We start from the raw sequence: 18,519 nt of genomic DNA on the forward strand, positions 1-18,519 counted from the left end.
GGGTGGTGAGCAATTGCACTGTGCATCACTTATTTTGTATATTCTTTTATCATTAGTGCTATTATTATTATTTTCCCTTCCTTTTCTGTCCTATTAAACTGTCTTTATCTCAACCCATGAATTTTACTTTTTCCCCCCCCCCAATTCTCTCCCCCATCCCACTGTCGGGGGGGGCAGTGAGCGAACGGCTGCGTGGTGTTTAGCTGCCTGCCGGGTTAAACCACAACAAGAAAGAAAAAGGATATGAAAATCTATAATTAAGGGTTGGCAGGTAGGGGGGAGCTCAATAAATATGGAAAAAGCACTTCAACTTGTAAATGTTTATCGTAACTGTTACAGTAGTTCAACTTCATGAAAACACCCCAGCATCAGTAAATCTCCTCTGTGTTTGAGAGGAAGCATCTTTCAGAGCAGATAGATTCTGCAGGGAAATCAATTTTGTTCTTTTCTGGACTTCCTCATGTAGGTACTGCAAGGTATCATTGTACTGGCGAGTTCAATTAGGGAATAGACTATATAATTAAATGTATTTAAATACTTTAAACGCTGCTAAAGCACATACATATGTACAAAACAGTACTCAGGATATTTCTTCTTAGACATCAACTCCGGAGTAACGGAACTATGAAACCAGGCAACTCTACACTCTACCAGCTGCACTATGATTCACTGATCCTTTTTATCCTCACAATACTTCATGGTAGTATAATCATTCCTAGTCATGTGTGACTCATCAAAGTATTTTGTAGTAAAGACAAATGTTATAATATGCCCTATTGTAACCATGCAAATTACAAATCTTCATTTCCATACCTAAATTATGCTTTCGCTGAACTTTTTCTGCTGCTTAAGCAGCTCTCGCATACAAGCTAGTTAGGCATTTCAAAGTTGTTTCATAGGAAGGAGTGCCAAGCTTTCTGAGAGGTGGCCTTCTTCATCCCCTTTCACTTTCTCAAGCCTCCTCATGCTTTCCACATCACAATTTTGAAAAGGTTCACACTAGGTTCTTAACTCTAAGATACCACCATATCTCCACTGTATGCCTCACATGTTTCTTGTGGCCAGAAGTTAATGTAACTTTACTTGGCAGACAGATTTTATATGATACTTCCCACGGAAACTCTGAATGACCAGTCTTCTGTGGATCATCACAAGCCAAGCAATACAGAGACACAAGGAAAAGTTTCAAACTTTCTTCTTCTACACCGAGATATCATACTCCCAGTGAAGTCATCTTTCTACTAACTTAGGGCCTATTCACTTTAATATACTCATTGCTGTCCCTGTCCCTTTAATATACTCATACCCTGTCCACAACAGATGTAATATTTTTAAGTAGAAAACTTAATAGAGTCTCCTCTATGTCTTAATCCTCTGCATATTAAAACTTTTAAAAGTGATCATCAGGGTCAATGGGTGACTGCAATGTAATTTTTAGAACTGCTCATATTAACTGCCTAAATTTCCAGTTCAGACCAAATGGGCTTGGGTCAAGAATAAACGTTAAACAGCTCCAAGGAAAGTAAAGTATAACCTTGTGGGGTTTTTTTTAAACCAAACACAAAAAGGAAACAGCACTCCACATTCCATGGGTAAAACAGCAGATCACAATAAAGCATATTAAGAACCACAGCCCCATGGAGAATCCTAACTAGACCTTAAACTGAAGAAGGTCTCAGGTTCTGGAAGAAACCCGTGACATACTCCTTCAAAAGAAACAAAGGGAATAGAGAAGAAATAATATACATTCCTTTCCCAGTAGGAACTAGAATAGCAGGAGTTTTTAAATTCAAGCACAAAGGCAAACATACACTTTATATGCATCACAGATGCATACTCTGTGCAAGTAGATGGACAAATATTTGCATGAATATAACTTGAGCATGGGATGAGAGGAGGCTTCCAAATAAGGGCAGAATGCTACTACTACCTTTGCTGGTGCTTACCACAGAAAGGTGATATAGTAAAAGTACTGCGAACTGAAATATATCAGATATTCCCTGTGATCACTCTGTGTTCTCTTACTCTAGAACTGCATATTTAACACATTTTAAACATATGGAATTGCTAAGGAATAAAAAACAAAGGTTAATGAAGAGAAGAAAACCAAGTTTGGGCATCATTCCCTTTCCATCACCTGAATCCAGTCAGCAGAACTTCAGTAAGATGAAGAGAATTATTCCTTTAGTCCGGGGGAAAAAAGCTTGTATCTTCTCTGACACAGCGGTAGCCAAAAATATAAGTATTTATTTTATGAATGCATATGCATTCATACATATGACTTTAAATGAAGCAGTACATGTTATCACTCATTGACATTCCCACATACAGATTTGGGCTTCTATCTGAATTACTCAGGTCAGACAAAAAACTATCAAACTTTCTCACCAGGTATAAATCAGTCTCCCTTTTTTCCCCACGGTATTTAAAGGGTAACAATGAACTTACTCCAAAACAACATTATCAAATTTTAAACATATAGGAACACTTTTCAGTAAAACAAAACACAGCATGATGTACTGCTGTTCAACCACGGACTGTGATTTAATTAGCCAGAGGACTGGAGAACTACAAGAAACACACGTGTGGTATGCGAATGATTCAGTAGGTATACTTCTTTCTTTGAAATTAATCCATAGCAATCCACTTCCCTTCTTCCTCCTCCACCTTTTATTCCCTTCTTCTTTTGTCTCCTCCACCTTTTATTCCCATCTTTTATCTCCTCCACCTTTTATTCCCTTCTTCTTTTATCTTTATTAACTAAGGTACCGTTTGCTGTCCTGAGGTTACGAACTCTTAATTGAGGTTCCAACCTGCTGTGACTACCAAACTATCCACTGCTCTCAGGAAAGGGAGGGTGAGAGGGAAGAAAGTGTGGGTACCCGCAGAGGTGCCCCCAGTGAATGCTAATAACCACCTTTTGCTTCTTATCCCCTCCCCCACTGTAGTCATTTCAAATAAATAAAGTATTAGTCTTCTCATTCTGTCCCACGCTGCCACACAGCTCCACTGCATGCTGTGAAACAAAACGCATCACTAAATATTTTTCAGGATAATCCGCTATGGGATAACTTTTTTTAAATACACTTTAGGTCATTTACCCTTCAAAGAGAAACATAATCTGCTTTCAAATTATGCTATTCCAAATAAGAAGATAACAGGCTCAGTTCCCATCTCTGGCTGCTCTTGCTATGTCTCAACAGCACACAGCAGCCAGAAAGCTGCCAGACAGGAGCAGTGGAGGATCTCCTAGGGGTACCATTCAGCGGAACCAGGCCAACGCGGCTGGTTCTCTGCCACCTGTCCCCACCCCACTGCATGAGAGGGGTGCCAGGGGACGGGGCCGCATGCAGGGCTCGAGCAGTTGGGCAGCCACAGCAGCTGCTATAAGACAGAATAAACTCGAGAACGAAACCCCCGTTTGCAAGGCGGTCGAGTCACCCTGGCTATTCCCACAGCTGCAGACTTTGCCCTGTGCAAACAACGCCTTTGGACAGTAGCAGGGAAGGACACGTGAAGCCAGTCTGTGCCAGGCTGCACCCTGGAAAAGTACATTTATGCTGTGAAGCTGTGCCATTCTCGCATCTGATAAAAAAATCTTCAGAAGAGGTACCTGAAGTGTGAAAGCACCCCACTGGAAGAATGAAAGAGTCTTGTTAAACGTACGGACATCTTCATAGAAAAATCAAACAGACAGACTAGCTCCTCTACTAGTGCAAATGGGGGTAACACCACAAACCATAGAGCCTTTCGTCTACTCCAGGCAGCAAAAAATACTGGGACAAAGGCAAAAATAAGATGGCATTTATGCAGGTTTTCCAACAAAAAACTGAGGTAAAGGCAAGCCTAAAAGGTGAACGTTACAGATATTTGACTGTCAGAAAAGGAGGGGTTGGACTGACAACAGTTATGAATCTCTGAAATGAGTGGTTACTTTCCCACCACTGGCCATAAAAACTGGGAACAAATAGGCTAAATTTCTTGTTTCTGTATGAAAAATATGATTAAAACTTACCTAAACCCTGGAGGAGAGACTGGTCTATAAATAAATAAAAGTACACATCACTCTCCTCCTTCACGAATACTGTATCTGTCACTCAACTAGATGTGAACTAACCACCTGCCTCAGTAATCTATTTTCACTGCACAGAGCGCAGTTACTATGGTGGGTATACAGGCTAACACTGGTTTGACTGACAGATGTTCAGGCTGGTGCAGGAATGTGTTCACCTTTACGTTGTCCTGGGGTGAGATACCTCCTACAGATTATTCAGCACTTCATTTTTGCTTTTATAGCAAGAGCATGACTCTTATGGAAACATGTTAATAGACTCTTAGCTACTTCCTTGGATGTCAGAAAGCAGAACTCATGTTGATGCCAAGGACAGAGACCTTAACGAGTAAGTTAATGAAGTCAAATACGACAGCAGAACGTAAGAGGCATAAGGAGACATGAAAGAATGTAGTACAGAAAGCAGAGCACAGCTCGAGTGTTCAGCCTTCACTATGACTTACATTGTCACAGTACGTACTACTAAGCATATGCTCATTAGTACATGAAAGGAAAAGGAAGTAAAGTCTTTCTTCCTCCATCTCCCTCCATCCCCTGCTTGTAATGTGGGAAAACGGAGGAACTGCAGGGACTTCACACTACTTCTCTGAGCAAATGGCAGGGAAGGACTGGAAACTACTAAGAGTCCCAGATTTTTCTTTCTTTTCTTTTCTTTTCTAATGAATAGCCAGAAGATACCCCAGAAGAAGCAATGCTCTTGAAGGTACAGAATTGCAATCAAGACCCTGGCCTGATGCTTGTCAGAACAGCAATCACAGGTGCTGCCTCTCTCTCTGCTCCCTGTTACTGCAAGCAAGCCATAAGCCTACAAATGAGCCATAAATTAAGAATTCACACTTTTCAAAGTCTTCTTGCTACTACATACAAAGTTCAGTACGCCACTGCCACCAGATACTTACAGGTGATCTTCCTAGGCAAAACCAAAACAAAACATTGTTCCCAAACTCAAGTCTTTCAACTCAATAATATTATTTGCAGAGTGCACCTGAGAGTTTATGTTAATAAAATAAATAGCACATTTAAATACTGCATGTACTACAAGTGCTGACGGAGAGCATTTTTTTTAAAGGAGTAAGCACAATACATGTCCAGTGTTTTCCTAGTGCATTCAACTTACAAATTCAACCAGAAATCAATAACAATGGATTGCACGTTTGCAATTCATGTTTTTAACAGATTCCCTGGCATACTCAGTTTAGCATGAATGCTGATCACATCTGTTTTTGTTTGTTTGTAGCAATTTTGTAGCTACAGTATTTAAAAATTACTAAACTAAAAGTCATTTTCAATATACAAACCTGAAACAGAATGGGTAAACAAATATTGATGCGATGAATCTGAAAACGCTATGATTTCTTTGGATTACTAATGTAGTATATTATGGTTTCCCACTTAACTAAAACAATTCCAAATAGCAAGCACTAAACTGGGTAAAAGGTACTTGTAGAACCAGCCTTTCTGTTGTTACTACAGAGAAAATTTCATACAAGCAAAAGAAAGCACAAACACACCTACCCATGTTCATACATCTGCATGCTTTTCTAGCTCAATATAACTGCATACCTCCCATCATATTCTTTGTAACATGCATTTTATTTTTAACTGTTTGATGAAAGCTATTTTGGGGAAGGCAAGAGTGGGACATTTGTAATAAAGACCAAAAAATGAGTATCACCATATCCCTATCAGAACAGCATTCCAGGACATATAAAGATCAAACGTTACAAGTCTGCATTGCACCAGGCTTCAGAAATATGCCTTGTGCTTCCTGCATTAGCTGCTCTCTGTTTATCAGATACACGTGTGGCCTCCCAGTGGTAAGTGATGGGCTAACAAAAGTTACTTTTCAGGTATAGGTGGGCTTAGAAAGTAGAGCTCAACTCTGGAGCTGGACTGAATTCAGGCTGCAGAGGAAAAAAAACTTAGTTTTAATTGAGGACTAATTCTACTTTTGATAGCTATATCATTCTGCTGTAACCAATTTGCTCACCCACAAAGAACTATCTGGTGTATAATTGCTTCAATACTGATTAATAAATAATAACTGATGGAGAGACTTTGCTGGCAGTTAATAACCAGCAGCTGAAGAGAGGGCCTAAGGCAGAGCCTCAGGCCTTTAACCCAGGTAGTCATTAACTGACAGAAAATGCCTGGTCTTGAGGTCATTACTGCTATTACATAAAAATATTAACACATTTTTCAAATACAGAATAATTTTCTAAAAGCTACAGGCTGAACTGCACAATAAGTGCAGAGTTATTTTACAGAGAACCTATGGTTTTGTTTTTTTCTAGTAACTAACAAATGACAGAACCCACTGGGGAAAAAGTTATTCTGAATAGTTGTTAAACCTGACTTTACTTTTTTTTAGACTATTAACGAAAGTCAGCTCTTCAGTCTCCTCAGACTGATCACCGCACTGCAGATGAGGGAATGCCTAGCCCAGCTCTCCAGGGAGGGCTAGAAGCACTACACTACCTCCAGTCATCTTGTCTTAAGGACAAGTATAAAACCATGGTCCCATGGTGCTGGACCTAAACTAACATGGGCTGTTGGACGTGCACCGATTCTGACCTAAGTCTGCTTATGTGACTCCATTCACTAGCCCTTCCTGGACAAAAAGGATTTTTCACTTGTGCAGAATCAAGCGACTATTACTGCACAGATCCCATTTTTGAGATCACTCTATCTTTTTGTGTGATGCTGAACCAAACTGAGCGAGCCCCCCAAACACAAGCCTAAGAGAATTCAGTGCCAGGACATTTATGCAGGCTCTCCGCAAGCCATGGAGCACTACGGAAACAGTAATTACCTTATTCTCCTTTAGCCAGATTATTACAACTCCTCCTCATTGGCCAGGATAAGACTTAACTGTACTGTAAGGTATTGAATTAAGATTTTTACTAACCAGGAGCTTGTGATCTCTAATTACATCTTAGATAAAGTAATAACAAAACAGCAGCAATGCAATAAAGGTTGGCCTTATTGTGCTATGACTCTTCTCATAAGATCTTTCTTAGCCTCAAGGTCTTTCTCTGTATTGTGACAAATTACTCGGCACTGATGACTCTACAGTAATGTTTAATAAAAGCAAGATGTACCTGGCTGTAGAGCTCACTTCAAAATGTAACGCGCATGGATTCAGACAGCCAGTGGAGGTCCTACCCTGCGCAGCTGACCAAGCTGTGGTCAGGCCCACACACTGCCAGTCCTGCAACATATGCTGCAACCATTTTGGAATAGGAGTAGGAGTAGCAAAAGTGAAACCATGCAAAATTCTTCTTTCAGCACTGCCTTCCATCGATATTCCTCTTCCCACTCTCCACCACCCAGCCCCTTCCTTTCACTGGTGCTCACTCCCATCTGCTTTGGCACTGCCTGCACTCGCTCTTCTAACCCCTGCGCCCACAATTCCTCCTGACTCCACTCCTTTCCACGCACTTTTTTTTTTTCTTCTTTTTAGCAGATACTCCCCCTGACAAGAGCCACGTTGAAGCTGCCAGTTGGCACTTAATTTTCATACCTATCTCCACACCCCATCCACAGCAAAAGAGAAGAATGGTAGACAATGAACCTCCCTGAAACATCTCTTTCCAGCAATGCATTCATCTCCACTGATATACTCTGCTTTGTCTCTGAGCATTCACTCCTTCCACTAACTGAAAAGAGAAAGAATTAGCAGAAAAAAAGTGTGCTGGTTTTGGCTGGGATTGTGTTTTGGATTTGGGCTGGAAACAGTCTTGATAATACAGGGATGTTTTAGTTATTGCTGAGCAGTGCTTACACAGGGTCAAGGCCTTTTCTGCTTCTCACCCCACCCCACCAGCGAGCAGGCTGGGGGTGCACAAGAAGCTGGGAGGGGACACAGCCGGGACAGCTGACCCCAACTGACCAAAGGGATATTCCATACCATATGACGTCATGCTCAGCATATAAAGCTGGGGAAAGAAGAAGGAAGGGGGGACGTTCGGAGTGATGGTGTTTGTCTTCCCAAGTAACCGTTAGGCGTGATGGAGCCCTGCTTTCCTGGAGATGGCTGAACACCTGCCTGCCGATGGGAAGGAGTGAATGAATTCCTTGTTTTGCTTTGCTTGCGCGTGTGGCTTTTGCTTTACCTATTAAACTGTCTTTATCTCAACCCACGAGTTTTCTCACTTTTACTCTTCCAATTCTCTCCCCCATGCCACCGGGGAGGAGTAAGCAAGCAGCTATGTGGTGCTTAGTTGCCAGCTGGGGTTAAACCATGACAAAAAGGAATTAAAATCACTTATGAGACAGTGGAGAGGCGTGCAGGATATAGTGAGTTTCCAGGTCCATCTGACAAAGGAATGATGAGAAACAGAGGGTTTGGAGAATAGAGGTACAGCTAAACATGAAGTACAGTAGAAATAAATCCAGACAGGGGAAAAATAAAGTAACAGTAGTAGGAAAAGGCCTGGTGGATCGAAAGGACAGATAAAGACGATAATGAAGGAAAGAGACACAGAGATGATGTGACAGACATTACAATCCAGCCAGCAATATTTTGCTTTTAAGAATGACTGACAAAGAACATATGCAAGAGGTATGATTAGGAAACACAAAATATGAGTAGAAGCAAGCAAGCAAGCAAGCATGTGAAGGTAAGTGGAGTTTTCTGGATTATTGTACTGTGCAAAGACGACAGTACACAGATTCCATGATTTTCATGAACTACAGCTGGCACAGCTGCAGTTGGTCTAGGGCCATATGAAGATCAGCTAAGCCTGCTCGTACGGACATCCCTCCTCCTTCAATACAGCATTACCTCAGGCAGCACCCTGGTAGAATTATACTGCTCCCTAGTCCACAGCAGCATAGATGACTGCACCACAGTCCTTTCCCCAAGAATCAAGTGATTTGAATCATTGTCTGTAATCCCAGATGAATCTGAACTACGTAATATATATATATATATATATAATGCATATAAGAAGTCAACTCTGCTTTTAAATTACTTGCTCTGGAAGGGATTCTGGTCAGACCCATATGGACTAAAGAGTTATGCTAATGATTCGCATCCACTGATCTGTGCTCCTAGAAAAGCACTGCTTGTCTTAATTCCTCTTCCCAAATTAATTTTAGTGTATGAAATATAGAACATCTTCATGTCTGCAAGAATTATATAGGATATATCAAAATTATATTTTGATCGGCTACCTAAGCTTTCCAAAAGTCAGTTTCTATTTATAACTTGATTTGTATTTGAATCTCACGCTTAGGTTAAAATTAATTTTGAGGACAATGTCATTCTTTGAGAAAAACCAAACAGCTAACACTTAACAATTTTTTAGGAACAAACCTGCTTTTTATCTCACTGTTTCTTTTATTCCTCAGGGAGTTTATCTACCCTTGACCATAGCAGTTTAGTAAGACTGGTCAGCTGGAAGAGAAGTGAGATTTTAATCATTAGCATGCTGTCCAAATCTGAAAGGACACTTCCCTGCCCCTTTCTCCCCCCCCCGCCCCACACACACACACACAAAAAATGCTTTGTGAACCAAAATGAGGTTCAAGAAAGTGCCAAAGCAAAAGCAAAAGTATATGCAAGCTGAAGTCTTTTAGGTGTCTACTATATGTCTACAAAATAAATACAACATACACTGCATTAATTGAAGTAAGATTGCCCAATGCAAGAAATTGCCCATCAAGATGTTTCAGTATGGGGGTTTGATTAATTTTCCTGAACATTCATTCATTCTTAGAAGCAAACTTACTTTTATCATACATTTACATTCAATGCCATGGATATGGGAGCAACTAAATTTTAGTGAATAAGTGGCTTCAGAGGAAACCAAGAAGTTTAGAATTGCACATGCCAGGTTTCAGGTAATTTCAAATTTCAAAGTAGTGTCCATGAACTCCTGGTATTGCAGTATGAAAGACTCAAAAAGGTGGATTACCTCAGCAATCCATCTGAATGAACACAGCTCTGAAGTGTTTGCCGTGAGTTCATACCTTAAAAGATACTCTTTCAACAAAATTGAACAATGAAAGATGATCAGATCACAAATGGACTGAAAAATAGCAAAATATATTTAACCAATAACTCAGTGTAAACTATTTTGATATTACTGGGCATTAACATACCTCTGTGATAGGGGCACTATAAAAAATAAGAGCTAAAACTCTAGACTAACTGAACAATTTTATGGGATAAGAAACTATCTCAACTGATATAGGCTTTTGGTCTTCAAGTCTTTGCGAAGATTATTCACTGATTTGCATAATTGTTGGCAAAGTTCTGTACAAGTTCTGTCAAGCCGGTGGAGTATACTTTTATATGTCCTACATGCACTGAACCAACAGACTCAAGCGTAACTATCAGGCCCTAGTAGCCACAAATTCCTAATAAATTAACACTTGGATGCTCTCTTTGGATTCCTGTTAAACCTAAAGTCTTGAGAACAGTTTTGCCAAATATGAGAACAGCAGGAAGTTCTCAATTATTGTCTATAAGACACGAGTGTGCCTCTGTCTTCAGGGTATCAAACATACTCAAGCAGCAAAAGTCTGCAGGATATGAGCTCTGAATAACACTACAAGAAAAGGAGTTAAAGAGGAAGTAGGTTGTATCTTCCAAATTAATGGTCCTGAGGTCCATCCCCCACATTCCATGTATTTGCTTACACTGATGTTGGAAGCTGAACTGCTTGCAGCTGTTCCTCAGATGAGTCTAGGACATTTCAAAGTGAGATAACAGGGTAGTATTACGTAGGACAAATTTGCAAGCATTACACTGTATTAGAGCACAAGGAACACAAGACCTGCCTACTAGAGTATGCACCAAAAACTTCCAACTTATTAGAGTTAAGGGAGAACCTCAAGTAACCAATGTTTTCTAAAGCTGAAAAATACCAGGCCATTCTTAGCTTAAGACTAAATCCTTCAGCAGGTGGAGTACATTACAATGAAAATCATCAACACCTACCTGGATAGAAGTCTGTTTCGGTACTGGTTGATAGGGAGTAAGAATCATAGAATCGTTTAGGTTGGAAAAGATCTTTAAGATCATCAAGTCCAGCAATTAACCTAGCACTGCCAAGTTCACCACTAAACCATGTCCCTAAGCACCACATCTACACGTCTTTTAAATACCTCCAGGGATGGTGACTCCACCACTTCCCTGGGCAGCCTATTCCAATGCTTGACAACCCTTCCGGTGAAGAAATTTCTTCTAATATCCAATCTAAACCTCCCCTGAAATGGCCTGATATCTCACCCTGTTCTACAAGGCCAGCGAACACTCTTCTTTATCAGGGAGCGTAGTGATAGGACGAGGGGTAATGGTTTTAAACTGAAAGAGGGCAGATTTAGATTAGATATAAGGAAGAAATTCTTTACTGTGAGGGTGGCAAGACACTGGAACAGGTTGCCCAGAGAAGTTGTGGATGCCCCATCCCTGGAAGTTGGGCCAGGTTGGATGGGGCTTTGAGCAACCTTATCTAGTGGAAGGTGTTCCTGCCCATGGCAGGGGGGTTGGAACTAGACGATCTTTAAGGTCCCTTCCAACCCAAACCATTCTATGATTCTATGACCATTACAACAGCCAGAGGCAACCAATTCCTCGTCCCAAGAGCAATCCCTCTTGTACAGATAATTAATCTGTTGACAGCAACACTAAGAACCAGGCATCCACTTCTCCCCTCTTACTTCTTTGCCTTGGCACTTGTGAGATCCTTTTCTAAATTAACTCAACTCACTGAACTGACAGAAAAACAACCAAGCCAAAAAAAAAAAAAAAACAACACTCAAAAAAACCAAAAACCAACACACACACACAAAACCCACAAAAAAAACCCACAAACCCAAAGGCTTTCAGCCATTGCAGGTAACCACTGGGACTGCAAGCATGGCCTCAGCAGTTCCCACATCCTTACACTCATAGGTTAAAGCACCTCAGAGAACGACTTCCTAGCCATGCTTCCTTCTCCCCTTTCGTGGGGCCAGAGGGTATTGTCATAGTCTGCTGGCCATGGTATGAAAGGGCTGTAACGGAGTGAAAGGCCCCTAGTGTCCTACTCAGCTGTTCCAGTGAAAAAAATAAGACTTATTTTCTGATCACTTCAGTACAGCCTAAATGAGGGATGCCAATGCAGAGGGCTGTCCTGGGTTCACCGGCCGTCAGCGCAGCCTTGAATCCATACTAGGGCTCTGGCAGTCACACAAAAAGCTGAATCAGAGAACTGATTTGGTTGAAAACTCACCACATTTTCACTCTTATTTCAGGTCAGTTTTCAGCCAGATCACATGGCTGTACAGAGCTGAAGGCTGGCACAAGGAAGGCAAAAGAATACCTTTGGCTCAGAGAAGGTGGGATCAGCTCCCTCCACAGCAGCCCAATGCTTAGACTAGCTAAAAGTGGTTATAGAGACATTTCCTGACCTGATCAGCCATGGAAGGGAGGCCTGCAGTCCTTCCTCATGCCCCCAGGCTACAGCACAAAGTCATAGAGCATTTACAGAAGTATAAAGTAAACACTCCCTTTGCTCAGGCACACAGCTTAAACTGCCACCTAGCCCTCTGCTTCCAGAACTAGTTCTGTTTTGTTATTCACTGTAACTAAGAAGGAAGGGTTTCTCTGTATGTTCACCTGAAAAACCAAGATGACAGCGCTGTAAAATATTCCATTAAGCTGACAGCATTTCTCGTGTATGTTTTGGCTTGTTATACACTTCTGAGCTTGATATTTGTAAACCAAAACAAAACTGACATAAATAGAGGATTTTCTCTCTTTTTTTTCCATGGCATAACTCCTGGAATCCTGCCGTATTTGGAAACAACAGCTCCAGAAAGTTAGTGCTTCCATCAATCCGGACCTCCACAGGAGGCTGATAGGTTGTAAAGTCCTACTCCTAAGCAAGAGCTCTAAGATAGAAATTACTTTATCAGTCTCCTGAGCTAGCACACAGCACACCAAGGGACATGTCAGTATTGAAGGAAGGAGACTGGCAACGCTGCCAGTACTACTGCTTTCTTTTAATAAATAGTCCCACGAACACTGGTAGTGAAAAGGCTACAGGAAAAACAAGGCAAAACTTCCCAAGAAAATCAAAGTGAAGTGAAATGGCATATTTAAAAGCTTCAAATGTCATCAGACAACCACAACTACTAAGCTAACCAGTTACAAAAAGTATCAGACAAACCAAAAATGTTAGACAAACCTTCAGAAAAGGTCCCAAACAATACACACTATCATTAAATAAACTGGCAAATTTTAGGAACGCTAATCAAGAAAATACTTGAAGTACTTGACGTTATGATCCCTTACAAAAAGTGAGGGTTTTCAAAATAACGAAATGTATTTGATACAACATTAGAAATACTTACAGCTACTCCACTCTTGGTGACAGTTTCCCGGTATGTAAAATTGCACACTGCCCAAGCTAGGTAATACGTGGACATGAGAGGGGTCTGTGAAAAGTGATCTGTAACCCATCCATCTTCTTCAAAAACAGAAGTTTCAACGGGCATGTTGGACAAAGATAAGTAAGTTGCTTGATGCCTGATGCTGATTTTGAAAGTGGCCTTGTAGATGGGCTCATCAAAGCAAGGAAAGGCTTTTCTGGCATGAGTAGGAGAAAACTGTGTAACACCAAGAAACCTAGAAAAGAAGCAAACAAAAAAACAAAGCGATTACTAACTGTGCACAGCACTTGATTTGTGGATGTACCAAATAAGACATTGCTTGACTATTGTGGTTTAAGGGGGTGGGGGGAAACAAACTGTACAAAGTATAGTGTTTGAACACTGCTTTATCACTTTCTTACTACGTGTACTGCAACGCAAGTGATATAAAGTAATGGTCTACAAATTTCCTATAAACTTGCAGACACCACACTGACATTAAATAAATAATCCCTCGCCTTGTATCAAAGTTCAGGTTCTAGCAGTTTTGTTCATCAATAAGTGAAAAAAAGTTAGCCAATATTGGTTATACGATGTAAAACAAGCACAGCCCTCAGATCAAACCAGGATTTAAACAGCCTTCAGGGAGTTCACTCTGCCCTGAGACACCGACAGGGCACTTTGCCTTTCTTTGGGCATGAGAACTTACGGTCACATAGTGCAAGCAAGAGGGTCATTGTTTTCCACAGCTGATTACTTCTGTACCAGTTGCATGTAGGTCTGAGACACACTACTATACAGGACTGCTATGACTGTGCAAGTCCAAAAAACCGTTCTGTGAGCTTTGCAGAATTACAAATATAAGCAAATGATTAAACAAGCAGAGAGTAGTTCACCATTCTTCTACATGCACTTTTCTTTTCTGGTGTATTTTAGAGAACAAATCGATGTTCTCAGTTAATGGGTCAAATTATGAAAAGATCTGTGAAGGAGGAAAAGACATTTATTGTGCCACTGTAGAGAATGGGAAGGCTTTAGTTTGACAATAAAATCTGTAACTGTTTTCTTTGGAACTAAAGAGATTTTAATCCAGATAGAGAATAGGAACCTTTCTGGGTAGAGCCTTATATTTACACATTTGGAGAAAACCCATGTGCAATGATCTCTTTGCAGAAACAAAAAGCTACACTTAAAAGGTTGAATTATGGGGTTCGATAAAAATATTTTCTGGAGGCATGCAGAATAAAAAAATGACTATGAGCCAACTACGTAACTGTAAAGGTAGCACATATGTAGGCTTTTTGAGTGGTATTGATTCACACCTCACTTTCCAAGATTCCATCAGTGGAAATAACCGTGCAATTTCAGATACAAGGTAAACATCTATCAGAATTTTAGAGGTTGACTAATCATCTGTTACTCCTCTGAGGGAAGAGGATGGGTGGATAGATTTGATATAATGAAAATGGTGGCACCTATTATTAATCAGTCTGTAAGCATTATTCTGCAATATGATACTCTCTAACGACGAGGGAGAAAAAAAGTAGGTAGCCCATAAGGAAAATAAAGTATTTAATTAACTTTTTCTAAAACTTCTTGGGTTTTATACATATTTTGTATAAAAAACAACGAAGCAATAAACTTCTCGAAATGTTACACTTTTATCTTGCTATTTTTATATATGTTTTCCGCTGAAATTATCACCTCATTCAAATATGGCTAATTTTTAAAAACTTGAAAAATTTTTCCACCACTGAAGCAGTTACAATTGGTCTTTTGCCTAAAATAAAAAGCCTTATTTGGCTAGTAATTATTGAAGGAATTCATCATACCACATTTTTCTTGTCTCATTATAAAACATGGATTACTAAAATTGTAATTCTGCATAAGGTTGCTAAATACAAGGTAAAAAGTTGGTGCCAGGTATTCCAGTGTTAATCCAGCACAATTCCATATTATCAGTGGATTTGCACTAGTGCAAAGCCAAATCAGCCAATTAAATGAAGCAAAGCAACTTAATTTATATGCAAAGTATTTCAAGTGGACCTGACTCTGCATTCTAGGCACACTCTAAACAGCTACAGACATCAACAGAAGCTTCAAGTGAGCATGGAAAACTGTACTGGCCTGTTATTAATAAAGCAAGAATGATGAACTTTCCTCTGCAGTTAACATTTTTAATGAGCTCAGACACACATGTAAATGCATACTTAGGGAATACTGTATATATTCTGACACCCCCCAAAAAAAGGAGCTTTCCCCCCCCCCCAACTTCTTAGAGATCCTATCAGTAGTCTTTTAATATTTGTTATGTGTTAGGCCATTGAAACGATCTCTTCACCAGGCTAATAAAACCTGGTAAACTCTGCATCTTTTGTAATCTCACAGACAGATAGATATATCCACATACACATAACTGGGCGAACACTGGGCAGTCAATATTTCATACTAAAAATACATCAACTACCAATAACAGTGATATTTATAACGTGTGCATTACTATCAAACATCGATTTGCTTGTTGTGCCATAAAGCAAAACAAACAAGAAGTTAAAGACTGCTTCCCAAAGACTAAACCCTTACACATTTAAAAAAAAAAAAAAAAAAAACAACTAAAACATTGTCTGTGTTTATCTATTTCTCTCTGTGTTAGGAGTTAAAAACCAAGCAAAACTTCTATAGCATGCCAAAAGTGAAGACCAGGCTGAGTATTTCATCCATCTCTCTCCACACCTCTCTGGGCACTGACATTTTTATCTCCAATTCCCCAAAATATCACCATAAAAAGTTGTACTTCTGGGAATGACAGCCTTGCAGCCTGTCTTCTCAGCATACCCACAACAGTAATTTGCAGGTGTTTTAATTCCACCTCATCTATTAAAGGAAGACATGTATTTCCTCAACAACCTATCTATTTTGACATCTTAGTTGTTACAAGATGGAAGAATATGTCTGTTTGTTTTGTCTGCGTGATGTAAGAAAATTTTTTTCCTTTTCATTTATGCCAAAGTTTGATGCTCATTTAAATTATGCGTGCATATTCTTATGGTACTCTACAGTAGCCCTGTATTAAATGTCTGTTGATTACTGCCACTAAATTCTGGCACATAACGCAAAGTAAATTTGTAGCATATCACTTACATTTCACATTTCAATTAAAGTAGCAAAGATTTCAGTAAGAAAATAAATACCTTTACGCGGCTATCAACATTTCAGGCTGATTTATGACTTTCACCTGTGAAGACCACAGAAAATGAACTAACTTTATGAAAAAAAAAAAAATTATAAAGTGAAGGCATTACTGTGTTTGTGAAGCCTCACAGTTAGCCAGAGTTATTCACTCCTCATGTACAACAAAAGTGAAAAATGATGCTTTAGACCCTTTTATAGCAACCGCTACTCCAACGATGTTGCTGTATTTTAATCGAATATAAACATGACAAAAAGCTAAAGTCCTGCTAGAACATCAAGGTCTCTCAGAGCATAAGAAAAGCCTGTCTATCTATCATAGTAGAAGCCGTCCATGTTTAAGGACTACAAATGGTTATATGTATTACATTAAAAATGGGCTATTAATGAAAATGCAAATTGCTACACTGCAAAAGCACGCTCTGAACAAAAGAAGTTCCCTGGTTTAAAATGTGTATTATTTACTTTATACTACAGTGAGTCGTCAAGCCTGTGACAGCTGAAAAGGAAAAACAGTACTGCTATTAAACACCTGAAACTATAACCACGCACTGATTATTGTTTTAAAAACAGCATTTTACTGAAAGAGATAGAAATGAGTGGGTATAAAGAAAAAATGCCACCAATTTCAATATAACAATGCTACCTTACACAAGGTAAGGATCTCACCCAATGTGACTATATTCAAGTGTATTTAAAAAAAAAAGCGACTTGTATCTGAAAAGTTACACAAAGAGTACTGGGAAACGCATTTTACCATTGCCTTTCACTCCATGTCTTAAGCTAGCCTGATGATTCAAAAAGTGAATAGGCCTTTTTTTATTGTTGGTTTTTTTTTTACACCATAACTGGGGCATCGGTGCTGAAGTATAATACAGTAACTTTGGACAAATGTCACTGCAACACCTATTTGACAGTTCAATTATTCCTATACAAAGTCTAAACACACAAGAATAATAACTGCTTAAATAATTTCTTGAGTTTGTAAAGTGAATTATACCCCCTGCTGTTAGCAGTATTTTGTCTTCTGATTTGCCCATTTCCATACAGGTCTGCACAAACTCCCGATTAGCCCAGTCATTCACTCCTCAGAGATAAAAGGCATTTTATCTGCATCTTTTCCTACAACCGTGCTTTTCCAAATTTCCATTTTATTTCACCGCAATGACAAATCGCACAAACTTAATTTCAATCCTGCCTGCAGTTCTAACATCGGGCTGTTTAAAATTGTCAGTAATCATAGTAACGAAAATATGTTTTAATACAAGGGCTGTTGATTTGAGTTGAGGAGCGCTCTTTTTCTGTCTTACTTTTTGTGCCCCATTCTTCCAATTATAAACTCTTTGCTTCGCAGTACAAAACAGTAAGATTCAGGAAGAGAGAACCTGTCACTGCACAGACGTTTCAAGAAAGGACAGCTTAAAAAGAAACTAATTCTAAAGCGACAGACAATGCCAGAACTATCAAGAAGTCCATCCAATCTTCCTTTTCTATCACAAAGTCTGGTCGTGGTTAAAAGAGAAAACTACTTAATAAAAAAAAGCCCCCGTAACTGCCCAAACGGGGCCTCCATAGTGACCCTGCCTACCATAACAAGGGCCTCGACAGGGACCCAAGGGCTATAATAACAAGAGTAAATACAGATCAAGATCGAATCTTGTTCTGCATGAGAACAGCGAACACTGACCCGCTCTGCTCTGTCACAGGGTGTAAATCTGCAGCGATTCGGTTGCAGCAGGTGGCATAAATGTATTCGCATTAAGTGAAATCACATCCCACAACCTTTTTCTTCAAATAATGAAATAAAAACAAAAGAGCAGAGAAGTTTCGCTCCCCTACACGCTGCTATCTGTAACCTGGCAAGGCTCTGTCGCACGAAGACACACGGTCGC

The 18,519-nt window shown here is 39.8% G+C and overlaps 1 protein-coding gene across 1 annotated transcript in view; it reads right to left on the reverse strand.

The window, feature by feature from the left end:
• Nucleotides 1-18,519, reverse strand: part of TRHDE (thyrotropin releasing hormone degrading enzyme) — a gene marked incomplete at its 5' end in the record, with an annotated part of 227,475 nt that overhangs the window by 207,682 nt on the left and 1,274 nt on the right. The window contains one exon of the mRNA XM_009273209.2: nt 13,421-13,694. Within this exon, the coding sequence (XP_009271484.2) occupies nt 13,421-13,694 (274 nt within the window). The remainder of the gene's footprint in view (nt 1-13,420; nt 13,695-18,519) is intronic.

Source organism: Aptenodytes forsteri, unplaced genomic scaffold (assembly GCF_000699145.1).
Source record: "Aptenodytes forsteri isolate BGI_AS27 unplaced genomic scaffold, ASM69914v1 Scaffold366, whole genome shotgun sequence".
Taxonomy (NCBI): domain Eukaryota; kingdom Metazoa; phylum Chordata; class Aves; order Sphenisciformes; family Spheniscidae; genus Aptenodytes; species Aptenodytes forsteri.